This window comes from Galleria mellonella, unplaced genomic scaffold, assembly GCF_026898425.1.
Source record: "Galleria mellonella isolate WM207_F2 unplaced genomic scaffold, CSIRO_AGI_GalMel_v1 utg962, whole genome shotgun sequence".
NCBI lineage: Eukaryota > Metazoa > Arthropoda > Insecta > Lepidoptera > Pyralidae > Galleria > Galleria mellonella.
This window is the reverse complement of record NW_026442180.1, coordinates 1,574,592-1,598,359: the sequence shown is the minus strand read 5'-3', so window position 1 is coordinate 1,598,359 and position 23,768 is coordinate 1,574,592. Positions and strand designations below refer to the sequence as shown.

General features: G+C 33.2%; 2 protein-coding genes across 2 annotated transcripts; one reads left to right on the top strand and one right to left on the bottom strand.

The window, feature by feature from the left end:
* Positions 1-604: 604 nt before the first annotated feature.
* Positions 605-4,048, top strand: LOC113522432 (iron-sulfur protein NUBPL). The gene is made up of 5 exons (XM_026908106.3): positions 605-852; positions 970-1,141; positions 1,590-1,755; positions 2,201-2,385; positions 3,605-4,048. Exons 1-5 carry the CDS (start codon positions 796-798, stop codon positions 3,970-3,972), a joined length of 948 nt encoding a protein of 315 aa, XP_026763907.1. The 5' UTR covers positions 605-795; the 3' UTR covers positions 3,973-4,048.
* Positions 4,049-4,189: 141 nt separating this feature from the next.
* Positions 4,190-23,748, bottom strand: LOC113522433 (surfeit locus protein 4 homolog). The gene is made up of 6 exons (XM_026908107.3): positions 23,590-23,748; positions 14,675-14,836; positions 10,649-10,750; positions 9,615-9,848; positions 6,971-7,150; positions 4,190-6,243 (listed from the first exon to the last, which is right to left on the bottom strand). Exons 1-6 carry the CDS (start codon positions 23,638-23,640, stop codon positions 6,157-6,159), a joined length of 816 nt encoding a protein of 271 aa, XP_026763908.1. The 5' UTR covers positions 23,641-23,748; the 3' UTR covers positions 4,190-6,156.
* Positions 23,749-23,768: the final 20 nt, after the last annotated feature.

Sequence of the window (23,768 nt, the reverse complement as noted above, 5' to 3'; positions counted from 1 at the left end):
GAAGCTGTTATGATGAGAGAACAAAATACTTTTTAATTATTTTTACGTAACGAAATTGAATCAGTTTTAAGTTAATGTAATTGATTAGAAATAAGTGTGCTTTCCCTGAATGTATATAAATAATAGAGAAAACACTTACAATTTTTCCCTTCAAATCGAAACAGAGTAAAGAATGACAATACATTAAATAAATAAATATTTACTTTTAAAATTACCAATTGTTAAATAAAATTCATTAAAAGGTTCGAATTTCAATTTACTATTGTACACAGAATCGATTAATCATATAACGTAGAATGTGCATGGTGCAGCACTGATCCATGCCCACATACAGTAATAATAATCACATATTAACAAGTGAATTCACTTTTTTGTTTCGTTTTAGTGATTGCATTGTCACTCTGTTACTAAGAACAAGTAAAGATTTCGGAATAGAAAAGATCAAATGCATAATTCACATAGTGTGTGGCTCGTATTTATGTCATTGTCAATGCTTTAGAGAAGGATAGATATATAAAAACTACCCCAGACTATGCTAAAAAGCCGAAGCCAAAAGAAAAAATTATAGAGTAATCTGTGAAAACAAACAGCTTTCATTCATCCTAACTTTCATCTTATTTATCAAACAGTCATGTTTCTGTACTTTACGAGTTTTAATGCGTTCTTTACTTTCTACCTGCCACAAAAATAATTTTATTTAACTTTTAATGCAATTATTGTGAAAAATTACTTTAACTCTAACATAGTGTTTATTTACATTATTTTAATTTCATAGGTTGAAATTAAAAAAGAACAATGCAGAAAGTGATACAGAGACTGAACGGTCATCTTTTGTTTTCCAGAATCAATCATGTAAAATATTCGCGCAATATTTGCTTAATTTTACATCTTTCATATAAAATTTAAAAATACAAATGTACGTAAATATAATGTTAATTTTGAAAATAATATTATGAGTATTTGTTTCAGAATTTACCCAGTATAAACACTATACGTCTTACAAACACTAAAAATGATCTCAAAGAACATAGAGCGAGGGTCATGGCACGTGGACTGCCAGAAAAGAAGCCGCTGCCGGGAGTTAAAAGTATAATACTGGTCGCATCTGGTAAAGGAGGTGTTGGAAAAACGACTACAGCTGGTATGTAAATTGCAAATTACAATTTACTGTTTGTGTAATTTTATTTCATGCATTTTTATTCAGCTTTTAAATGTATATAATAATTATTTATAATTGATAAATGCAGAGGAAAAGGTTCGCTTGACTCAAAGGATTTTGTGTTCCATTATTTATGCCTACCTTAAGGGCAGACAAGTGTGATTGTTATTTATGTTATAATATATATTTAGATTTTATTTGTAGATAATATTCATTACACTACAATTTAAGTGTATTGCATTGCACATATCTAACAGTTTAATTCCATAAGAATAAATTTATATCATTTTAGCAGAATCATAAAAAAATTACTATTTAAAATATTTTAATTCAGTTTTTTAATATGTCATCAGTTTCATCAATTATAACAGGAACATTTTAATTATGGGGAATGTTACATTTCAGTATAATATATGTTTTAATGTTTTAGTGAATCTCGCATGTGCAATGAAAGTGATAGAGCCAGACAAAGAGATAGGCCTCCTAGATGCAGATGTCTTTGGTCCCTCAGTCCCTCTGATGATGAACATTACTGGGGAACCCATGCTAAATGATGATAACCTTATTGAGCCCATACTGAATTATGGTGTTAAATGGTAAGACTCATAGTGTGCATTCTAAATAACAGAAAGTACTTGCTCCTCTTTCAAAAAGAGAATTGACTCTTCAATTATACTACTAAGCAGCTGGCCTTGCATGATTTTTTTGGCTTGAAGGATATGATAGGATATATGGAAGAGAAATTACAGATGTGTATAACAACCTTTATTATCAGAACTGGTACTTTCTATCAGGCTATCGGCTTTCTTGCAGTTCCGAGTTACATAAAAATATTATTTTCATTATTTACTAGCTTCTTGTCTACTTCTTATCTATAGATGTAGGAAAATTAATAAAACCGATTATGTCTAGATTACATATCCAGACAAAATATACATCAGATTTTTTTTAAATTAGACTTTCAAGAACACAACTGTGAAACTGCATCCAATTTAATAATTTTATCAATAAGAAATGATTATCTATAATATGTATTTCCAGTATGTCAATGGGCTTGTTGGTATCTGGTGAGAATGCTGTTGTGTGGCGTGGTTTAATGGTGATGCAAGCGTTAGATAGATTAACGCGACACGTGGCATGGGGCCCGCTCGATTGCCTCGTGGTGGACACGCCGCCTGGCACAGGGGATACGCATTTATCACTAGCACAGAATCTCCCTATAGATGGTATGTATAAAACTTACTCTACTAATAATAAATATATACAGCCTTGGCCAAAAGCATTTGCTACCCTAAAAATTCTTAGAAATTTCTTAGAGCCAAACAAAACAACACACCATGTCATAAAACTATAAACACAATAGAAGTAACTCATTTCCAGGTAAGTCGAATTTTAGGGAAATTTTTTGTTGACTACTATTCATCGTAGTGTAAAGAACTTTCGACAAAATATTGTAAATTGGTTGTTGTTTTACCTGAGGCAGTTCATGAAAAGACTAGAACAATGCCTAAGCACCCTTGAAATAAGTAAGGAGAATTGATTAAAAATCCCATTGTTGTCTGAAGGCAAAAAAAAGTGAAATTGTCAAGATTATGAAATGGCCTCATAGTACTGTAAGGTATACTTTAAATCGGTACAATATGGCCACAAAACACGAACACGAAGTGAAGGGAAAAAAATTACATCTGCAAAAAAAGACAGACAGTTAATGCAAACTTCTTTGAAAAATCGTAAGAAAATTGTATAGAGCTTCTAAATTGACCCCCTCAATCAATCAATTGATCCTTATCAAACATTTATAATCGGTTTTCAATCGCAAGATAAAGGAACATTCGATTACTTTCAAAGAAATTTTAAACAATTGTTTAGTACAGGAAAGAAATGCCATTACTCCAGAAAAATGTAAAAATTTAATTTCCTTTTTACCCAAAAGAATAAATGCTATAATTAAAGCTAAGGAATTCAATACAAAATATTAATGTAACTTTAGCATTAAAGGTATTTTAAGTACATGAATTTTTTCCCGTACAAACCTTAAGTATTTTTTAAGTTAATTGTAATTTTCTAAGGTAGCAAATACTTTTGGCCAGGGCTGTATATATATGCCATATATTGTGCATGAGGGTACTTGGAAATATCCAGTCTGGTTTTACGTGAGGTGTGTGAAGACACGTGTTCTCCATAATTCACAGTTCTCTTGCTGTTATACATAATCACTCTTCAGACCTAAATACATGTATTTCAGTGTTGTAAACTAGATTATCTATCTATATTAAACAAAACCAAATACATCCACCGTCTAGATAAATTAATAAAATTATATACATCCAAGGAATACTTTTACTACATTTTTTTTTTGTACCAAATAATATTTACGTATTATGTGGTATACAATAGTAAATTGGAATGTTTTAACAAATATGTAAATTATTAATTTTTTTACAGGAGCATTAATAGTGACAACTCCACAATCAGCAGCTTTACAAGTTACAAAAAGAGGTGTGAACATGTTTGAAAAGTTAAAAGTTCCTATCATAGGTTTGGTGGAGAACATGTCTCATGCATTATGTACAGAATGTGGCACCGTCAATTACGTTTTTGGCAATGAAACTAAGAGAACTGCTGACGAGATGAGGCTAGAGATAATTGAAAGTTTCGAAGTTGATCAAAACATGTCGGAATGTATAAACAGCGGGAAACCAGCCATATACGCCCTGCCAGATAGTATACATGCAGAGAAGTACAGGCACCTAGCAAATAAAGTGTTCAAATATATAGACGATAAGGAAAAAGAGCAGGTTAAAGCCACATAATAATAGACCACACAAAATATTCTCATGTAATTCTCAAATTTATTTTTAAATATACAAATATATGTTTATAAAAAGATGTTATTTTGTCTTATACAATTAGAGATTTATGGCATTAAACATCCAACTTCTTAAGGTATAGAAAATTAAAAAGTTTCAATGATACTTAATAATTGTATATATTAGACTGCTCGACTGGTTACTGAAATGAAACATAAGATATCATGTAAAATTTATTTCAGAACAAAAAAAATGGTTTTGTTTAGGAATGCAAAATTTATCTATGGCCAAATTATTAATAAATAAAAAAAAATACTATAAAAATATTTTTCTCATTGAAATACTTTGATAATAATGTAAAAATTAATTTGTTGTGGTGAAAAATAAAAAAAAACCTTTCAAGTAAGTTTGTGATGATAGCCTGATTGCACTTAGGGCTACTGGAATTAATTTATTTCTACACAGTTTCATATCTACGGTCATGAATTTCATAACATTCAAGAATCCATACAGTTACTGTTGGTTTCAGTCAATAAGTACAAAATATATATTTACATTGACATCACAACAGATAGAAGAAATTCGGAATGAAACATCGATACCGTGAGGAGCGAGTTGCGGCCCCACAACACTAAGAGATATCTAATTTTCATTTACTAGTCTCACTTTCGGCTACCTTATAGGACCTTTATTCGTCATCTACTAATATATAGGTATATTTTATATATTTCTCAAGAAAATATATTAAGTTTATACATTGATATCAGCTAATTAATAATATTTATAAAGATAGCCTTTTTTAATCTTCGGCGCAATCGATCCTATTTCTAATTGTTCTTCTGTTACACACATGAAAGAGTGGTATGTTGATTTTATTTTCACCTCATATTTCTCTGTAAATTAGAATAAAATATATTTATAAATATATTAATTTGCCATGCATTTATGAGCTCTGGTGTCCTTACCAATTATTCTCTACATTAGTATTTAAGTTATTGAGCCACAACATCGCTCCGACATACACTTACATACAAAATATAACATTCCACTAAGAAAATATCACTTCTATGTGGGGAATAGAGCAATGAGTTGCCGATTCATACAAGATACATAAATATTTCACAACATAACATGTGATAGGGTTGTGTTGTAATTATTTATATAGAAAGCGTCAGAATTTACAATTACTGTGCAAGTATTACAAATGACATATAAATAGGACAGTCACAATAGAGTTAGACAATTTTAAAGATATTAATAACCGACAGATACGAATATAAAAGTAAACAAACATAAACCAAGTAAACAACATCTAGTTACGATATTTTGACAGAAGTATACAAAAATTTAAACATTTTATAAAATCTAAATGACGACAGTTTTTTTTTTTTCGTTATAATTAGTCTCGCATCAATCACAGCTTATTCAATTTGTCAATAAAATAATAATTAATCAACACATTAAAATAAAATTGACAATTTAAACACCAAGACGATAATTTTAATACTCTCATGGTAGGGCTGCACTTATGCCTATTGTGACGAAGCAATCTATGGCGAAATTTAGTATCGTATGTTACATTCACTAAAAGTAATAATTGCAGCTTCAGAATTATAAACAAAACATCAAGCAATAATTTTACAATCTTTTTAATTACAAATCATCTAATTAACTAACTTTGTCGCACTTAAAACTGGGGGTCTATCATGAAATGAAATTCATACCGAAATAGGCCCAGTAGATGGAGGAGGGATTTCGTTCGTCATAAATCCTAGCTTAATAGTTCAAAGGAACGATATTTTAATATTTTTAAAACGGTATGCATTATGACATTTTAACACGAAATTTGCGTTCCGTTCGGCTCAAAAATTTCAGAAAATATTTCGTGGTAGGCCCTCTGGTTGGCTCACCACCTACACGACAATTGACTGGACTTCGCCATGATAACTGAACAAATTGTGTGAATATTCATTACGAGTCGTAGGTGCAGCCCAGCATTACATATCAATATTTACGTAACATTACATTGCACAAGAGGTTGAAATAAGAGACAGTGATTGCAATTCTGTCGCCGACTAGTCAGTTTGGGCACTGATGACAATCGTCCGGTCCGTTCGCACCACATAACAATTCTTAGTGTAAATTTAAAGAGTCTCTGCGCAGGCGCGGACTGTGCCGCGGCCGCTCCTACCACTTCTTTTTTTGTTCATCCATACTGACGCCACCCGGGCCCAGGTACACGATCATCAGCAAACCGCCGATCACGGACAGTGTCTGAAAATTATTTTAAATTACTTTAAATAAAATACATTTCATTACAAATAAATAAGGAGATATTTTATAAACTAAACCAATTTTATACCATAGGATTTAATATAGATAGATACATTGAGAAAAAATACTTTCAAGATTTAGTAGATCCCTTATAGAAGTAATATATCTAAATGAAATAAAAGCATTTAAAAAAAAAGGTATATAAAAATAGCCAGAGTCCTGTTTTAACATTAGACTATACTTAATGTCCAGTGGATAATTTCCAAAGCACAGCAATGTTACAAGTAATCCATACTGTAACTAAAGAAGACTTTTATATTTAAGTAAAAAAAAAAAACCTTGTACACAGAAGCATATAACATAGTAATATAAAATATACTAACAAATATAGGATATCAAAATTTACTAAGTATACAGGCGCATCACTAGTGGGTCGCAATCGACTCCTGAGTAACATCCCATCTCTAATTCGGTAGCCATATTGTATTTCAAGAGTGCTAAATTGTCTTCCTTCGATTATTTAATTTAGTATAATATTCATTAATACAAATATTGGAGTCAGATCGAAGTTTATTTGAAATCAAAAACTAATACACGTCCCAAGCTGGAACGTTAAGTTTATGATAGACATTCATTGACAGTAAAATGTTTTATATACCACCACATTTATTACTTTAAAAGATAAATATGTTCCTTAATAATTTAATAATACAACTATATATATTACCTGGAAGAAGTCATATTTAAGGAAGTCTCTAAGCGGTTTGTATGAGGGCACGGCCCACCACGCGTTGTGGTACAAGTTGAGAACTGTGAGCACTAGCACGAGCATCAGCGCCGACAGCTTGGTGCGGTAGCCCACCGTCACCAGGATCATCAGTATACTACCCAATAGGTCTTGTACAATCTGCAAGCAATCAAAGAAAAAAAAAAACATTAAATACCATACATTTATTTGTACAGGTCTTCTAGTGAATTTATTAATTAATTAATAAATCCTATTAATATTATAAATGCGAAAATTTCTAATGATGAATAGATATGGCCGGCCACAACAGAATATCAGTGTTTTGCTAATTTAAGGGCAAAGTAATAAACTGAGCTGTGACCATTTTGTGTTACTATGGCACACACATGAAGGAAAGAAAGGAAATTGTTAATTTATATATTTTGTTTTTTTTTTTTTTTGTTTTGTGCTTTTTAATTTCATTCTTTTATCTCTTTTACTGTGTATGTGTATGTTTTTTTATTGTAATTTGTGTGCTGTAAGTAATGAAAATAAATTATCTATCTATCTTTTACGGGAAAACTACTCAATGGATTTGCTCGAGTAGTTTTTCCGTAAAAGATAGATACAGCAAATAAAGAATAAGCCAGAACTCCTCGTTGTAATATTACCATTTTTTTTAATTACAGATACCCTCCGACACTAAACAACTGAATTTAATTGGCTACGTTCTGGTTGGAAAACTGGTATGTAGCAGTGTTTTTTTTTAATATGGTCGGCCTCCTCGCGGGTGCCCCTGGAAACTATCATGGTTAATTCCTGATGAATTCATCATGATGGACTAACTGACCTGTTTTCATTCTCGTCTTTCACCCTTCACTGGTGCTCCGCCAGCGTATCCCGTTAGCGCAGGCGGGGTTACAATACCATTTTCACCCATCAAAAAAAAAACTATTTATAAGTAAACACTCTTAAGTGGGCCGTCAGCAGTGTTTTTCATTGTTTAATAAAAAAAATTAAATATTGTAACGAAAATACAGAAATATATATATTTTTTAAATATATGCATAATAATCGCACCACATATAGTATACAACATATGGAGATAGCGTGAACTTGAGCTAAAGACAGGCAGGTATCATTTGCTCTGACAAAATATTCATAAATATTAATGAACTCCGTGACGTGAACAAGATAAAGTTGACCTCGGACCGTATATCTGCTTCATATATTATTAAAGATGTCTGTGTCGAAACGATTTTCTGGTGAATGACTTCACGATGAGAGCACATTTAACGTGTCTACCTCGTGTCAATTAAAATTGATGCGTAATTAATAATTTTATTACGAAGCATCGATACAGTACTGGATATTGACCAATCACTACTGTACAAGAAAGAGATACATATATATATATATATATATATATATATATATATATATATATATATATTATCTCTTTCTTGTACAGAACATAAGAAATTATTATATTTCATCTAAAATACTAAGAAATAACGTAAGTAAATAATACGTTAGAGCTTCTGAAAATCAATTTCTCTAAACCTATGTCTTGCGTTGAACGTTGATAACAGTACGAACATTTTTTGTTATTGTTCGTATTTATAATAAGTTTACTATTGTAATCTTTTAGAAAAAAAAAACAATAAAGAGTACATAATATATTTAATTTAATTTTAATTTGATAGTTTCATGGAATTATTGTTTTATGAACTATCATAAATTAAATTTATAACAATTTTAAATTATCTCTATTAGAAATTTACTTCATATTGGTCCTTAGAATAAAAATTTCGTTGTTATATCAATTTGAAATGACAATTTTAGAGGCACATTTAGATAAGTGGCGTCTCAGAATCAGCCACGTAATTTCGTATTCTCTTAATTTTTTTTTCTACTGGTAATAACGAATTAAGTTCATACAGTTTGGTACTGATGAATACATCTCGTTCGAATCTAAAACTTACACATCGGTAATAAGGATCCAATTCGTATAACATTTGACATAGTTAATCTTTATTATTGGAACCGCGTGAGAATCATCATGAGTTGCAAGTTTAGTCACATCATATAATAGACATTTTTTATGCAACTTAGAATGACAAACAAGTTGTCGGCCCACCTGATGGAAAGTGGTAACCGTCGCCTATAGACATGAGCAGTACCATGGACTTAACAGAGTATACTGCTTCGCCTATGATAGCCCACATGTGTTGCCATTCCTGAGGATTCAGGTGTTATTCCTCTGTACCCTGTAAATTCACTGCCATAGCCCCCCTTCAACACTGTTTCAACATTACATAAAACATAATACTATACTCGTATATATATACTTATAAATAAGTCACTATGGAGTAGAAGGGATTGTTAGTAATGTCCACCATTCCCACTACTAGCAATATACCCTGTCAGATCGACCTCCACGTAGTCCTCCCTGGAAACCATTGTGCTGAATTCCTTGTGTATTCATCACGATAGGCTAACTGACCTACTTTTTCATCTCAACCATCGTCGTTCACTATTGCCCCGCCAACGTATACCGTTAGCGCAGGGGGGGTTACCATTCCATTGTCATCTTGTAAAAAAAAAATAAGCCACTACAGTGTACCATATATCTATAACTCACCTGTAAGAAAGAGACTTCAAATCTCAGAAGAGTGATGAACATGAACGCGAGTAATATCCTGCCGGCCAGCTGCAGGTACGTCTTGGGTTTGTTCTCCCCGAGGCTGGGCACGCCGGCGAAGAGGCTCCGTCCCTCGGCACCTCGTGCTTCCGCCAGAACTAATAACAGCGCTCCGATGAGAGCTAAGTTCCGAAGTAGAAACTGTATGTCCCATAGTATACTGTATGCGAATGTCTGGAAGAGGGAAACGGTAAAAAAAATCAGTAATTTTCATTAACAAAACTTGATATTAATTTTTTCACTAAAAATAAACTAGAACGTATTATGAGGAACCAAACAAGATTCAAGAGTAATTCGAAATACAAAAAATAAAATAAAAATTTGTGCCACCGAAGAAAAGGTTTGCTGGAAAAAAAATCTCTTATTAGAGATAAGCTCGCCTTTGTACATTACATTAAAAAAAATAATTGTGTTTGTGTACAATAAAGAAAGAAATATTAATTTCAGTTCACTTTAATTATAAATACTTTAGTTCATTTAAAATTGCTCCAACCGAGACTCGAACTCGAAACAATTTACGCAAGATACCTGATCTACCACTCGCCACTGCACCAACCACGTCGGTGCTCAAAGGACATCTGATTGAAAGTGGTGGCCCACCTGATGGAAAGTGGTAACCGTCGCCTATAGACATGAGCAGTACCATGGACATAACAGAGTATACTATTTCACCCATGATACCCTCCATGCGTTGCCATTCTTAAGGACTAAGGTGTTATTCCTCTGTACCAAGTAAATTCACGCCATATCCCACTCTTCAAACCGAAACACAGCCATGCAAACACAACTGCTTCACGGTTGAAACACGAGTGGGACAGAAGTACCAAAGCAATCGACTTTTGTACAAAGTCTCCCTCTGGTAAATGTCTGGTACAAAAGGCGGACTTAATACTATATAGCATTCTCTCCCAGTGAACCTTTGGCAAAACAGAAATTTGAATATATATTACAATAATTAATTACAATCAACGTACCTGAAGTACAACTATGAAGAAGAGGACACCGCACGCAATCTCGACCTTCAGTCGTCCTAACACCATCACACAGCCACCAAGCTGTCCCACTAAGTTTATAATCTTAAAAAACAAAAACAAATATTTTTATACAAAGATAGTTCAATATACGATAGAATAATTACACTCGTGTTTATTAAAATAAAATAAAAAAAAAATACATAAAGAAAGCCAGTCAGAAAGGAAAAATAAAAGGTGTTCAAAATTAACCTTTTACAATATATGAAATTGACAATTGTAACTTTTTTTTTATAAAAAAGAAAATTTATAAACAATTGAAATAGAACAAAAATATACACACAGTACATCAAGTCAACAGACGGCATTTTTACTTACAAATAATATAATTAATAAATAATATATATGTACATACAAGAAGCAGCATATTTTAGTGAGTGCGATCGAATTAAATAAATGTTCCCGTTTGTTTTTTAGATTTTGTAAGTGACCTAGCTTTAATAAGCTAGGTCACTTACTATTTAATAATAGAAAAAATATAAAATGATAATTTAAGACCATAGACTATATCAGGTACTTCAGAAGTATGTCATATTTTTTTTTATAAATAATAGATATTGTAGGCCTCATTTACTAGCTTGCGACATCGCCGTAAAAGCAACTCTAAGACTTAATAAAAATTCAGTTTATAATTATTTTTTTTTTATACAACTTAAAATGACAAACAAGCTGACAGCCCACCTGATGGAAAGTGGTAACCGTCACCTATAGACATGAGCAGTACCATGGACATAACAGAGTATACTGTTTCGCCCATGATACCCCCCATGCGTTGCCATTCCTGAAGACTCTGGTGTTATTCCTCTGTACCCAGTAAATTCATGCCATATCCCAACCTTCAAACCGAAACACAACCATGCAAACCACAACTGCTTCACGGTTGAAACACGAATAGGACAGAGGTACCCAAGCAATCTACTTTTGCACAGTCTCCCTCTGGTTTATAACCTACCTACCGGTTACTAGGGGGGAAGGGATTGTTAGCAATGGAGACTACCAGCCCAATTGCTAACAATATACCCTGTCAGGTCGACCTTCCCGGGGTCCCCCTTGGAAACCAACATGCTAAATTTCAGATATATTCATCACGATGGGCTAACTGACTTGCCTTTTCATTCTCACCTATCATCTCTCACTGTTACCCCGTCAACGTATACTATTTGCGCAGGCAGCATTATCAATACATTAAATAAAAAAAAAAAAAAAAACTACTGGTAACTACTGGAAATTACCTATTGGTTTAATATAAATTTAGTTCATGAGACATCATTGTCAAAAGGAGGTCTACCATGAAATGAAATTCCGAATTTTCGCGCTCAATTTCGTATTTTTTTCGTTCGTACCGATATCGACCCAGTAAATGGAGCTTTACATTTCGTTTGCCATAAATCCTACCATAAAAGTTCAAAGGAACGATACTTTAGCATTTTTAATATTTTTAAACGGTACGTATTATGTAATTTAAGCATCAAATTTTTGTTTCGTTCGGATCCGAAATTTCGGAAAACATTTCATGGTAGGCCCTCAGATGATTATCCGTCCTTTCACTCGCGTAAGAAACAATACTATACAGTTTTTATTTTTTATGGGTGAAAATGGTAAGGTAACCCCACCTGCGCTAACGGGATACGCTGGCGGGGCACCAGTGAAGGGTGATAGATGAGAATGAAAACAAGCCAGTTAGCGCATCATGATGAATTCATCAGGAATTAACCATGATAGTTTCCAGGGGGAACCGCGAGGAGGTCGACCTGGTTGGGTATATTGCTAGCAATGGGATTCTCAGTCTGCGTCACTAACAATCCCCCCCCCCCCCCCCACCATACAGTTATTGATCAGGTCACTTGGAATATTAAAATAAATCGGCGGTGAATCAGGTTAATGTTCTCTAAAATTATCACCTTGTGGACACGGTCAAGCGCATAGGTGCAATATACAAATACGATAACCCGGTCTTGTTTATACAATCAGTGTTAATCGCCTGCATATAAAGTACACCTAAACCTGGCGTTCAAGTTCATAGTGATAAAGGTTGTAATCTATGTTTTCAAGTTATACAAAACCACAGTATAAGTAATTTATATATATTCATTTATTAGAAACCAACGGCGTTACAGTTAATATTTACAGACTAGTATTTAAAATATTAAGGCTAATAACAGGTTTATATAATATATTTATGTAATAATAATATATATTTATTTAAACTTTAATGCACAGTAAAATTCTAAGTACATTTTGCGGACTTAAAACCAGACGTACCAGTCAACCATTGGGCAAACCGAGAAATAAGTAGGCGGTGCATTATTGAATAGAGGAAAAATAAAGCAGTACTTGATATAATATAAACATATAAATAGACCTAATATATTAAATAAATAAATATATACATACATAAATAAGTACATAAATATATAAGTAATAATAATATTCTGCATATTAGCTACTTCCCGCCAGCATTTGAACGAAGTAAGTTTCATAAGAACTAGCCGAAAATCAACGAAGTAGCGGGCACAGCCAGTAGTATAAAGCAAGATGCTACGGCCACATGTCACAAGGTAAAAAGTAAAAGCAGCTAAATATAGCTTTAGCCCTAGGTGATAGATTTGATTAGATGCTAGCAATCATAGGAGTCAATTAAAAAAATCTTAAAATTTTTTTTAAACAACTTAGAATGGCAAATTAGCTGACGGCCCACCTGATGGAAAGTGGTAACCGTCGCCTATAAACATGAGCAGTACCATGGACATAACAGAGTATACCGTTTCGCTTATGATACCCCCCGTGCGTTGCCATTCCTAAGGACTCAGGGGTTATTCCTCCGTACCCAGAAAATTTACGCCATATCCCATCTTCGCCTTCAACTTAAAGCGGCGAGATGCGCGGGGGGGGGGGGGGTCCCTTTTCTCCCCCTAATTGTTAGTAATAGAGATTAGCAATCCCATTGCTAGCAATATAACCTATCAGCCTATCGACCTCCATGCGGTTTTCCCTAGAAACCATCGTGATTGATTTATTGTTGAATTCGCCTTCATCGTCATCTATCATCCTTCTAGTACCCCGTCAATGTATACCGATAGCGAAGGCGGGGTCACAACTCTATTATCATCCATTAAAAAAACCTAAAGCGATGGTGCAGGATCACATACATCAGAGTTGTGTTTCGCTAGGAGTAAACAAGTTTAACGAAAGAAAAGAAAAATGTCTTCATTTCCAGTATCAGGTTTTATCTTAAGGTCTTTGAACGAGTTTGTCCGAGGTTTTTATTTTACATAGAAGCTAGTCAAAGTGAGCACTCCCCCGCCCGATGTTAAGCAAGTAATGTGTTCCAAATACGAGAGTTAACATAGCAGCAATTTACACTGTGTTGACGATCGTTACCATCTTCAGTGCTTCACCTGCTTACGTGATGGGAAGCCATAGCAGAAGAGACTGTGCTATACGAATATTTTGCAAAAAGATAAAGCGTGTGATAGGTATTTTTCGTATTAAGCACCACGCATCAGTGTAATGTGGAGCGTGAGTAATCGAAACGTGCCTGCGATTACAAAACATCGCATTACACACTTACTGGACGCACTCACTGAAATAGGGAACAATGGAGAGAATTTTATTTACAATATGGCTATATGCGACCCACTTTCACTGATTAAATTCAATGTAAATTTTACTCAATTTATAGTTACATCAGGCAGATTAAGGAAGGAGTTGGTGTCGTATCGTATCAAGAGGTGAAGAGACTCGCTGCAAATCGTAGTGAGTGGCAAGAGCTCCACCGACAAGAGCGCAGCTCTTAAATAGGATAGATAGATAGGTACGCCGATTTAACAGTCGATTCATACAGACTGCATATTAACCAATTATTACTTCCTTCTACAAGTATTAGACCAAGTTTTCTTCAAAATTATTTTCTTTTTGTTACTTAACGTAAAGCTTTTTTTTTTTTGCTGAAAGTGATATTGGTCTTACCACAAACATGGTAGCGAGGAAGACGCCGCAACCCCACGACATGTTCATGTAGTCCCGTTGTTCTGACCATTGAAACCACATCCGAAGTCCGTCTTCAAGAAACGTCGATATGAGGCATAATCTCGCGACTGTCGGCAGCACATTTTTGCCTTTGCGTATTACCTGTTAAAAATATGAAATTATTATTATTATCAGTGTGCAAAAACTCTACGTCTGGCTACTGAAATGAGAGGAGTTCGGGTACCATAAAGCTAGTAACGTTTGTATTACTCGTCGAACACTTTATCTATGCCCAAGAGGGTCGCTTCCAGAGCCGTAAAATGTATGATACTTAATAAAAAGAACACAATTTGAAAGTGTATAAAAAAAATTAACGATCCGGCGTTCGTAACTAGGTAATTGTTAATAGTATAATACGTTAATAACAAATAAAAAGTATAGATAAAAATGCGTAATATTAATTTTGAGACATCATGACGTATCGCTACATAAATAACAAACACAATCTAAGGCGCTGATTACACGATCCGGACAATTAGTCATGAAACGAACTTATCTAAATGGGAGATGCCAGTCTTAGGGCTTACGGCATTCGTTCCCTGCGATACACCAAAAAATTACTACGAGTAATGTTAAAACATTCAAACATACGTAAAGTTAATATTATATATCAAGTGGCTTTTCTTACCATCATCTTCCTACCCTTATCCCAATTATTGTTTGGGGTCGGCGTAATATGTTTTTATCCATATTACAAAAAGATTTGGCTTTTAGTTTTACGACCGGCCACCTGCCTGACGTCAACCCTCTTTGGGAAAGTGGCTTTTCTTACCAATATAAAAAAAACAAAAAAATAGAAACTACACAATGTCTGAGAGTAATACATGGAAAACATTAAAGGAAAATAAATATGAGGGGTCTTAATAAGACCAATAGATGCTAAAACAGTATTCTTTTTTTAAATATTCTCTGTCTATATGCTTGTGACGGCTACACACAAACACTACCTTGGATTCGGTTTACACAGTTGTATTCCTAAAGGTCTAACATAAAAATTTTTACCAGAGGGAGACTTTGTACAAAAGTCGATTGCCTGGGTACCTCTGTCCCATTCGTGTTTCAACCGTGAAGCAGTTGTGTTTGCATGGCTGTGTTTCGGTTTGAAGGGTGGGATATGGCGTAAATTTACAGGGTACAGAGGAATAACACCTGAGTCCTCAGGAATGGCAACGCATGGGGGGTATCATGGACTAAACAGTATACTCTGTTATGTCCATGCTACTGCTCATGTCTATAGGCGACGGTTACCACTTTCCATCAGGTGGACCGTCAGCTTGTTTGCCATTCTAAGTTGTATAAAAAAAAAATCTGTTTTTAATTTTATCCTAATTCGTCATCTCGAATTGGTCTATTATATAGATTTTTGTACTTAACGAAATAGTAGGCAATAAGCTAATAATTTTCGTGATATAGCATAAAATATAAAATGGTATTATAACATTAATATGAATTATTATTTTTGTATGTACTTTTATAAAATATAAATATTTGCACGCCTATATTGCTTAAGTCAATTAAACAGGTGCCAAATTTAACATAACATGGCTTACGTCAATAACTTTCACACTATTTAATATAAAGAAATTAATTTCATTAAAAAAAAAATACGAGTTTTTTTTTAAAGGGTGAAAATGGAATGGTAACCCCGCCCGCGCTATCGGTATACACTGACGAGGCACCAGTGGAAGATGATAGGTGACAATAAATACAGGTCAGTCGGCCCATCATGATGAATTCGACAAGAATTAACCATAATAGTTTCCAGGGGGAACCGTGTGGAGGTCGACCTGAGAGGGTATATTGCTAGCAATGGGGCTATTAGACCGCATTACTAATAATCCCTTCCCCCTCCCCCAATAAATACGGGTAGGTATAACCGTATCAATCCATTATCATTAGGGGGAGAAGGGGTTGTTAGTAATGGGGATTACCAATCCCATTGCTAGCAATAAACTCTATCAGGTCGACCTCCTCGCGGTTCCCCCTGGAAACCATCTTGATTGGTTTATTGTGCTTCATCCTCACCTATCATGCCTCACTGGTGCCCCGCCGGTGTATACCAATAGCTCAGGCAAGGCTACCATTCCAATATCATCCATTAAAAAAAAAAATATCATTTTAGCTCTACAATTTCTGTCAGTAATATCTGATCGTCTCATGAGCTTGGGCGCCAAAGGGCATACATATAGATAAAGGAATGCAACCAAAATAACCAACAATAACTCTTACGCATGCAGGTTAGACAAGCATGACAAAAGTCAAGTATGATAACCAAAGACGAAAATAAAAATGAAACATCGAAATGAGTTTGTTGACTTATGGTATATCGATCGGTAAAAATAGCACCATAATTTTTAAAAGAAATACAGAGAGCATATTTTTTATTGTAGTCACGAGATTCAAAATGGATAATTAAAAAAAAAAATTGTGCATTAATTTAACTCTCAGATGAGGGAACATATCGACTACAATATACCAAGTGAGGTCTGGTGTTTTCTTTTTTTTTTGCAATGGATGATAATGGAATGGTAACCCTATCGACGCTTACGGTAATGGGCCTGTAACCATAATGACCCTGACTACTCAGTTCCATATGTCTCATTAGTTAATTAATTGGATGCTTAATAACCAGTAGGTATATAAATAAAGTTTCTTATCAGGAACATTTTCACTAATTATTAAATCATCAGTAAGGCCAATACATTGATAAATTATTATATCTTTTTGATCCAATGAAAATATGGTATAGAGGGGCATAAGAGTACATCTATCTATCTATCCATTTTAGGAGCTGCGTTCGTGTCGGTGGAGCTCTAGCCACTCACTATGCGTCTTTTAGCGAGTCTCTTCACCTCTTGATACGACACGACACCAACTCCTCCCTTGATCTGTCTAATGTAACTAGGGGGGGGGGGGGGAGGGATTGTTAGTGATGGAGACTGAGAATCCCATTGCTAACAATATACCCAACAAGGTCGACCTTCTCGCGGTTCCCCCTGGAAACTATCATTGTTAATTCCTGATGAATTCATCATGATGGGCTAACTGGCCTGTTTTCATTCTCATCTATCACCCTTCACTGGTGCCCCGCCAGCGTATACCGTTAGAGCAGGCGGGGCTACCATACCATTTTTACCCATAAAAAAAAACTGCATTCGTCTCCCTGTTACCCTCCTTCCTTAAGGTATAAGTCTACATAGCATCTCGAAGTTCTGGATTTTGTTAAAACCACGTCAACCTTGACGAAACAGGTATAAAATCATTACGAAAGTAAAAGTTATAATATCAAAACCAGAATTGACAGTTACATCATTGTTATTAACCATTAAAATGTCATTACTGGGGACGATTCTCTTTTTATTCACCACTTCTTCGACATTATGATGTGTTTAATAACGAGACAGACAATAATTCACGATTAATCTTAGACATCATTTCACGTGATATTTACAGAAAAATTACTACTGTTAAATTTCAAAACATCTTTTCTGAAACCGATTAAAAGTAGGCTTGAAAGAACATTTATAAACCTGAAAAATTTCGAATAGCAAATACAGTTCTTATACCAGCAGAAACTAATAGTACGTAATAGTAAATTGGAAGTTTCGAACCAGTCACCTGTCAAGAACAAATCGTAAAGTTGGACACAATTTATAGCACAAGAATAATGACGGTTACTAAGTAACTGACATAATACGACTTTTGCAACTCGGAAGCCACTCCTCTCCTCTCGCAAATCCTGTTTGGAATGAAATCGAAAGTGTTGTAGCTGGTACATTGTGGTTTTCACAGCGACGACGAAACAACCTATATTTAACATAAAAGATAGGAGATCTAGCAATCTCATAGTAATATAAACTGTCAGATCGACTTCTACCTGGAAACCATCGTGGTTAATCTTGACGAGTTCGTTACGAAGGGCTGATTTGCTTTTAGTCTCACCTATAATCCTTCATTGGTGCTCCGCCAGCGTATAACGCAGCGATAATGCAGGCGGAGTGACCATTGCATTATATAAAAAAAAATGACAGACGGCTCAGCTGCGTACCCGAAACATTGCATAAGTACATTTTTTATTTATACTATGAAGGTAAAAAGCAGCATACTCTGTTATGTACATGATACAGCTCATGTCTATAGGCGACGGTTACCACTTTCCATCAGGTGAGCCGTCAATTTCCCATTTTAAGTTACATAAAAAAACCAAACATACAGTCTGTCTGACAATAGTCACAATAGCCTATAGACACCTACAACACTAGGAAGTGTCATGTATTACACACTTATCTCCCAAAATATTCATAGAACGAGAAATCCTGAAGAAGTCAAGACAAGAATTACCCAGAACTGGGCGGAACTTCATAGTAGAATAGTCGCCATTCTGCTTTCTAACATTAAGGTCGATTGTGATGTGCCATTTCTCTATGACTAATTTATCTATTACTACCTACCATTACTATTACTACCATCGCCTGCCTCAACGAAATGTAAACCCAAGGACGTAAGAAAGTGAATGTAAAATTGCTTCTAGAAAGTGAAATCGCAGTATCTATGTGTGCAATACTTACTAATTTCACCATGAAATATATGTATAAGATTTCATATTAAAAATAGTAACTAATTAAATAAAAAAACAGTGGAATATTTTTACTAAGTAGTAATTCAGCTAAAAGTCTTACTGCTTATACTTTTATGAAAAAGAAAGCCATTTTTTTACCTTCTCGCGATTATATTACTAGTACAATTTAGATTTAGACAGTATGTATGATATAGTAGACAGTAAAGTCCCCAATTTCATTGATTACATCTTATAAAAAAAATTAAAAATGATCAAAAGTAAGTTTTTATAAGCATTTTTTTTATGGGTGAAAATGGTATGGTAACCCCGCTTGCGCTAACGGGATACGCTGGCGGAGCACCAGTAAAAGGTGATAGATGAAAATGAAAACAGGCCAGTTAGCCCATCATGATGAATTCATCAGGAATTAACCATGATAGTTTCCAGGGGGAATCGCGAGGAGGTCGACCTGGTTGGGTATATTGCTAGCAATGGGATTCTCAGTCTCCATTACTAATAATCCCTTTCCCCCGAAATAAGCAAGTGTTATCATTCCTTATCAACCTTCACACAGCCTCCCTTGAATATTAACATGATTAATTCCTAGCAAATTCTTCATGGTGGATTACTTAAATTGACTTAAAAATAAAATAAACACAAGGACTACCCCATTTGACAAGTGAATATATGTATAATTGGTTTAATTCCGACACTCTTGAATGCACAATCGAATATGAATTTTGTTGCCTAAATTAAATGACAATGTCCTTATCAAATACATTGTAATCTCATTTATTTCCTCCCCTTACCACTCCATATTATCAGAGTTAAATCTAAGTCTTCTGTCTGCAATGTTAATTTAGTTGATAGTGTCAATAAAGATACCATACATTATTGTTCCATCAACTAGCTATTCCACCTTTGTTCATATAATAATGGGAATTAATAACAATAAATTGCTGTGTGGTCCCGATATAGGATATGCCACCACTTTATTTCCCATGGATGTTGCAAGAGATATCTAAGGGAGGGCAAGTGATGGGCAGCAGCGTCTTCTTAAAACATTTTTAAAGCCTAACTGTGTTTACCAATTCGCCTGCCAAGCGTGGCAACTACTGACAAAACCCCCAAGAGGGAGGATTATGTTCCGCGGTGGACAGCTAAATGATAATGATTATGAATAACAATAAAAAAATTAAACAACAAATTATTTGTTTTCCAAACTTGTCATTCCTCGAAAATCATAATGTAATAGTTTATTATTTTATTAAATATAAGTTTACTTGTGTGCTTACACTTGCTTGTGTGTTTACAGTTGTGACTGTTGATTGACATGCTTTATTTTATTGACGATTTTAGTGTATGACTGTAAAATAATTAATGTTATGTAATTAATCGTATTGTATGCCCGATGTATGGGTAGGCTGTATTTTCCTTTAAGACGTTAATAACATCTTACGAAAAACTGTAATGTACAGCTCACAATCAATATTTATTATATTCTATTCTATTCTTACTAATACAATCATCTTAGAATATTAATAAACATATCTATCAAATAATCTAAGACCATTTCATTCTACGTGACTTCATGCAATGGAGAGATTAGGCAGTATCAATGATTAGATTAACCAAACCTAATAAAATAAAACATAATTATGCCAGTTTTAACTCAGTGTTATTCTAGTATGAATGATTAGTGGATCCAGAGCATTGATGCAAAAATAAACACAGGACAAACAAACAAAGACTAAAAATGGTACTCAAGTATGACTTAAAAATATTGAGTGTCATATATACAATCTATAGTTTCTGATATTATAAAGAGCAAAGATTTGATTGTTCCTTTGAAATTGATAAACTCAAAAACTACTCAATCATTTTAAAAATTATTTCACCTACAGAATACATAAATCACTACATAGTATAAAACAAAGTCACTTCCTGTCTGTCCATCCCTATGTATGCTTAGATCTTTAAAACTACGCAATGGATATTTTGATGCGTTTTTTTTTTAATAGATAGAGCAATGCAAGAGGAAGGTTTATATATATAATACATGCATAATATAGTAAAGAAACACTGATAATTTTAGAGGTTTCTAATGTGATGTGATGTAGTATGCATTCATGCAAAGCCGGGGCGGGTCGCTAGTAAATTATTAAAATATACCTTAACATAGTAAGACAGAAATTTCATAAAATATAAATAAAAAAAATTATAATAGATTAATCTCCCATATTAATTCAACAGTTAAATATTACATGTTAATAGGTTGTCACACAAGTATGTTGGTTGAATTTTTTTTTCCTTTACAACACAGCACATCTCTTTGGTAAAATGTTCATTTCCACTGATAGAATGTTCCCTTCAAAGGACACTATTTCATTTTCACCCTGCGTAGATATCATCATTAGATATCAATACTCTATAGAATATTAAATCTTTAACTTCCCTTTATCTGATAATGCTCATAATTACTAAAATTATACAACTGTTGGAATTTCATAACACAAGTATTTATATAAAAATATGTATATTGTAAAAATTGATAAAACGACCTATGACATGTAGTAACAGATAACAACAATTCTGATTACAAAAGTGGTATCAGAAAATGTTTCTATCTCTTTTTATCTTAATTGTTAGTTTACATATACAGTGAACACTCTATATAAGCAACTCATTTGAATCAATTTCAATAAAAAAACTTTCTTATTGGGAAAAGTTGCTTATAGGGAAAAAAGGAGTATAAAAATACTTTACTGTCTAGAAAATATTTTACTTATTTCTTTTACTAACTAAGCTGAGTAGAATAAATAAAATTTAAAGCATGTTGCTTATAATAGAGCATTCACTGTACTAATATTAAATAAAAGAGGAAATATTTGATTTATATGTTTGTTTATAAATATGTATGTTTGTTTGTTTGTTGAACTGTTTGTTTGTAATGGATAAAACTACCTAACCAATTATAAAATTCCTTCATCTATATAAAGTTATATTATCAGCAATTAACAGACATATATTAGTTTAAAAAAATTTTTAATCCCTACAAAAATTACAATAATCTAATCCAAAGCATTGAAAATTTAACTATTAAAGCTAACATAAAATACAAATATATTTCTATATTTCCATGAGAAGCCAGGTTGGACACTAGTTTTTATAAAGAAATAATTATAGTCACACCAATAAACTGAAAGTACCAAAAAAAAAAACTCCAAACACTGCATTATGGACTATTTGACAACTGGCAAAAGAAACATTCTATCAGTTCATATTATTATGTGTTATCTTTCATGTCTTAATGCCTGTGCAATATCTTGCCCAATTATAAACCAATTTTAATTTTTTTTTTTTATCTTTCCATTTTATATACAACAGATTAATTAAAATGGAAATACTACATTACAGAAAAACAGCTCCAAATCCATCACACTGTCTAAATATCATACATAAATTTACTATGATGCAGTAAGTAAATATACATTATTTAAGTAATTATTTATTATAGTAAGTAATTGTTATCTGCATTTTATTTTAGTTTAATTTGGCAATCTGAGTTATGAAAGAAAATTATAGGAACAGCACTCACTCAATATAAATTTTCATAATTAATATATATTATAATTATTATATTAATATCTGATATTTATATTAATATGGATATCTGATCCATCCACAATATCATGTAATTTTTACACATAATAACTGGTTTTTTACATTCTAACATTTCAAAACTAATGGCAGAATCATAGAAAAAGAATCATGTAAACTTCGATATTCACAGTGCATAGAAACAAACATTTATTATTGGTACCTTGCATAATTATTTTGTGTTAGTAATATTTCAATGAGAAAGTGCTTATTTATCTCAATTTATCAATTATAAATTACGTATTTTAAATAATGCTATGTTTGTCTAAGTAATATCTCGATATTTTCTAATACATTGTGCGTGTAATGACAAAAATAAAATGTAAATTAAAGTAGACATAAGTAGGTGAAAAATATAATAATAATAATAATAATCTGTACTTCGAAAAGTAGCATTGATTAGATGCTTTATTTTCAACAGAAGCAGATATGTATGATAACAGATCACACTTGGCAGCGATACAGGGACAACACAAAACTATTTTTAATATTGAAAAGAACGTTCTTAGAGTCATTCAATAATAAGCGCCAACAAGAAAATAAGTTCGGTGACGTGACAAATCAAAGTACATGAAGAAATCACAATAAAAACGCCAAAGTTTACCAAGTAGAACAAATCTGATTAATAGCCACTTACTTGATCTGCAAAATCTTCCGCCGTGGAAACATATTCATTCGGAATTTGCATTTTTCGTCGTATTTCACAGAACACTCACCAAAAAGAAATTTGGTTGCCGAAATCAAACTAGTCACGTCAGTTGTTGGTTGTCAAATGACGTGTGGATAGTTGGATTCCAAATTAACTACCAATTAAGT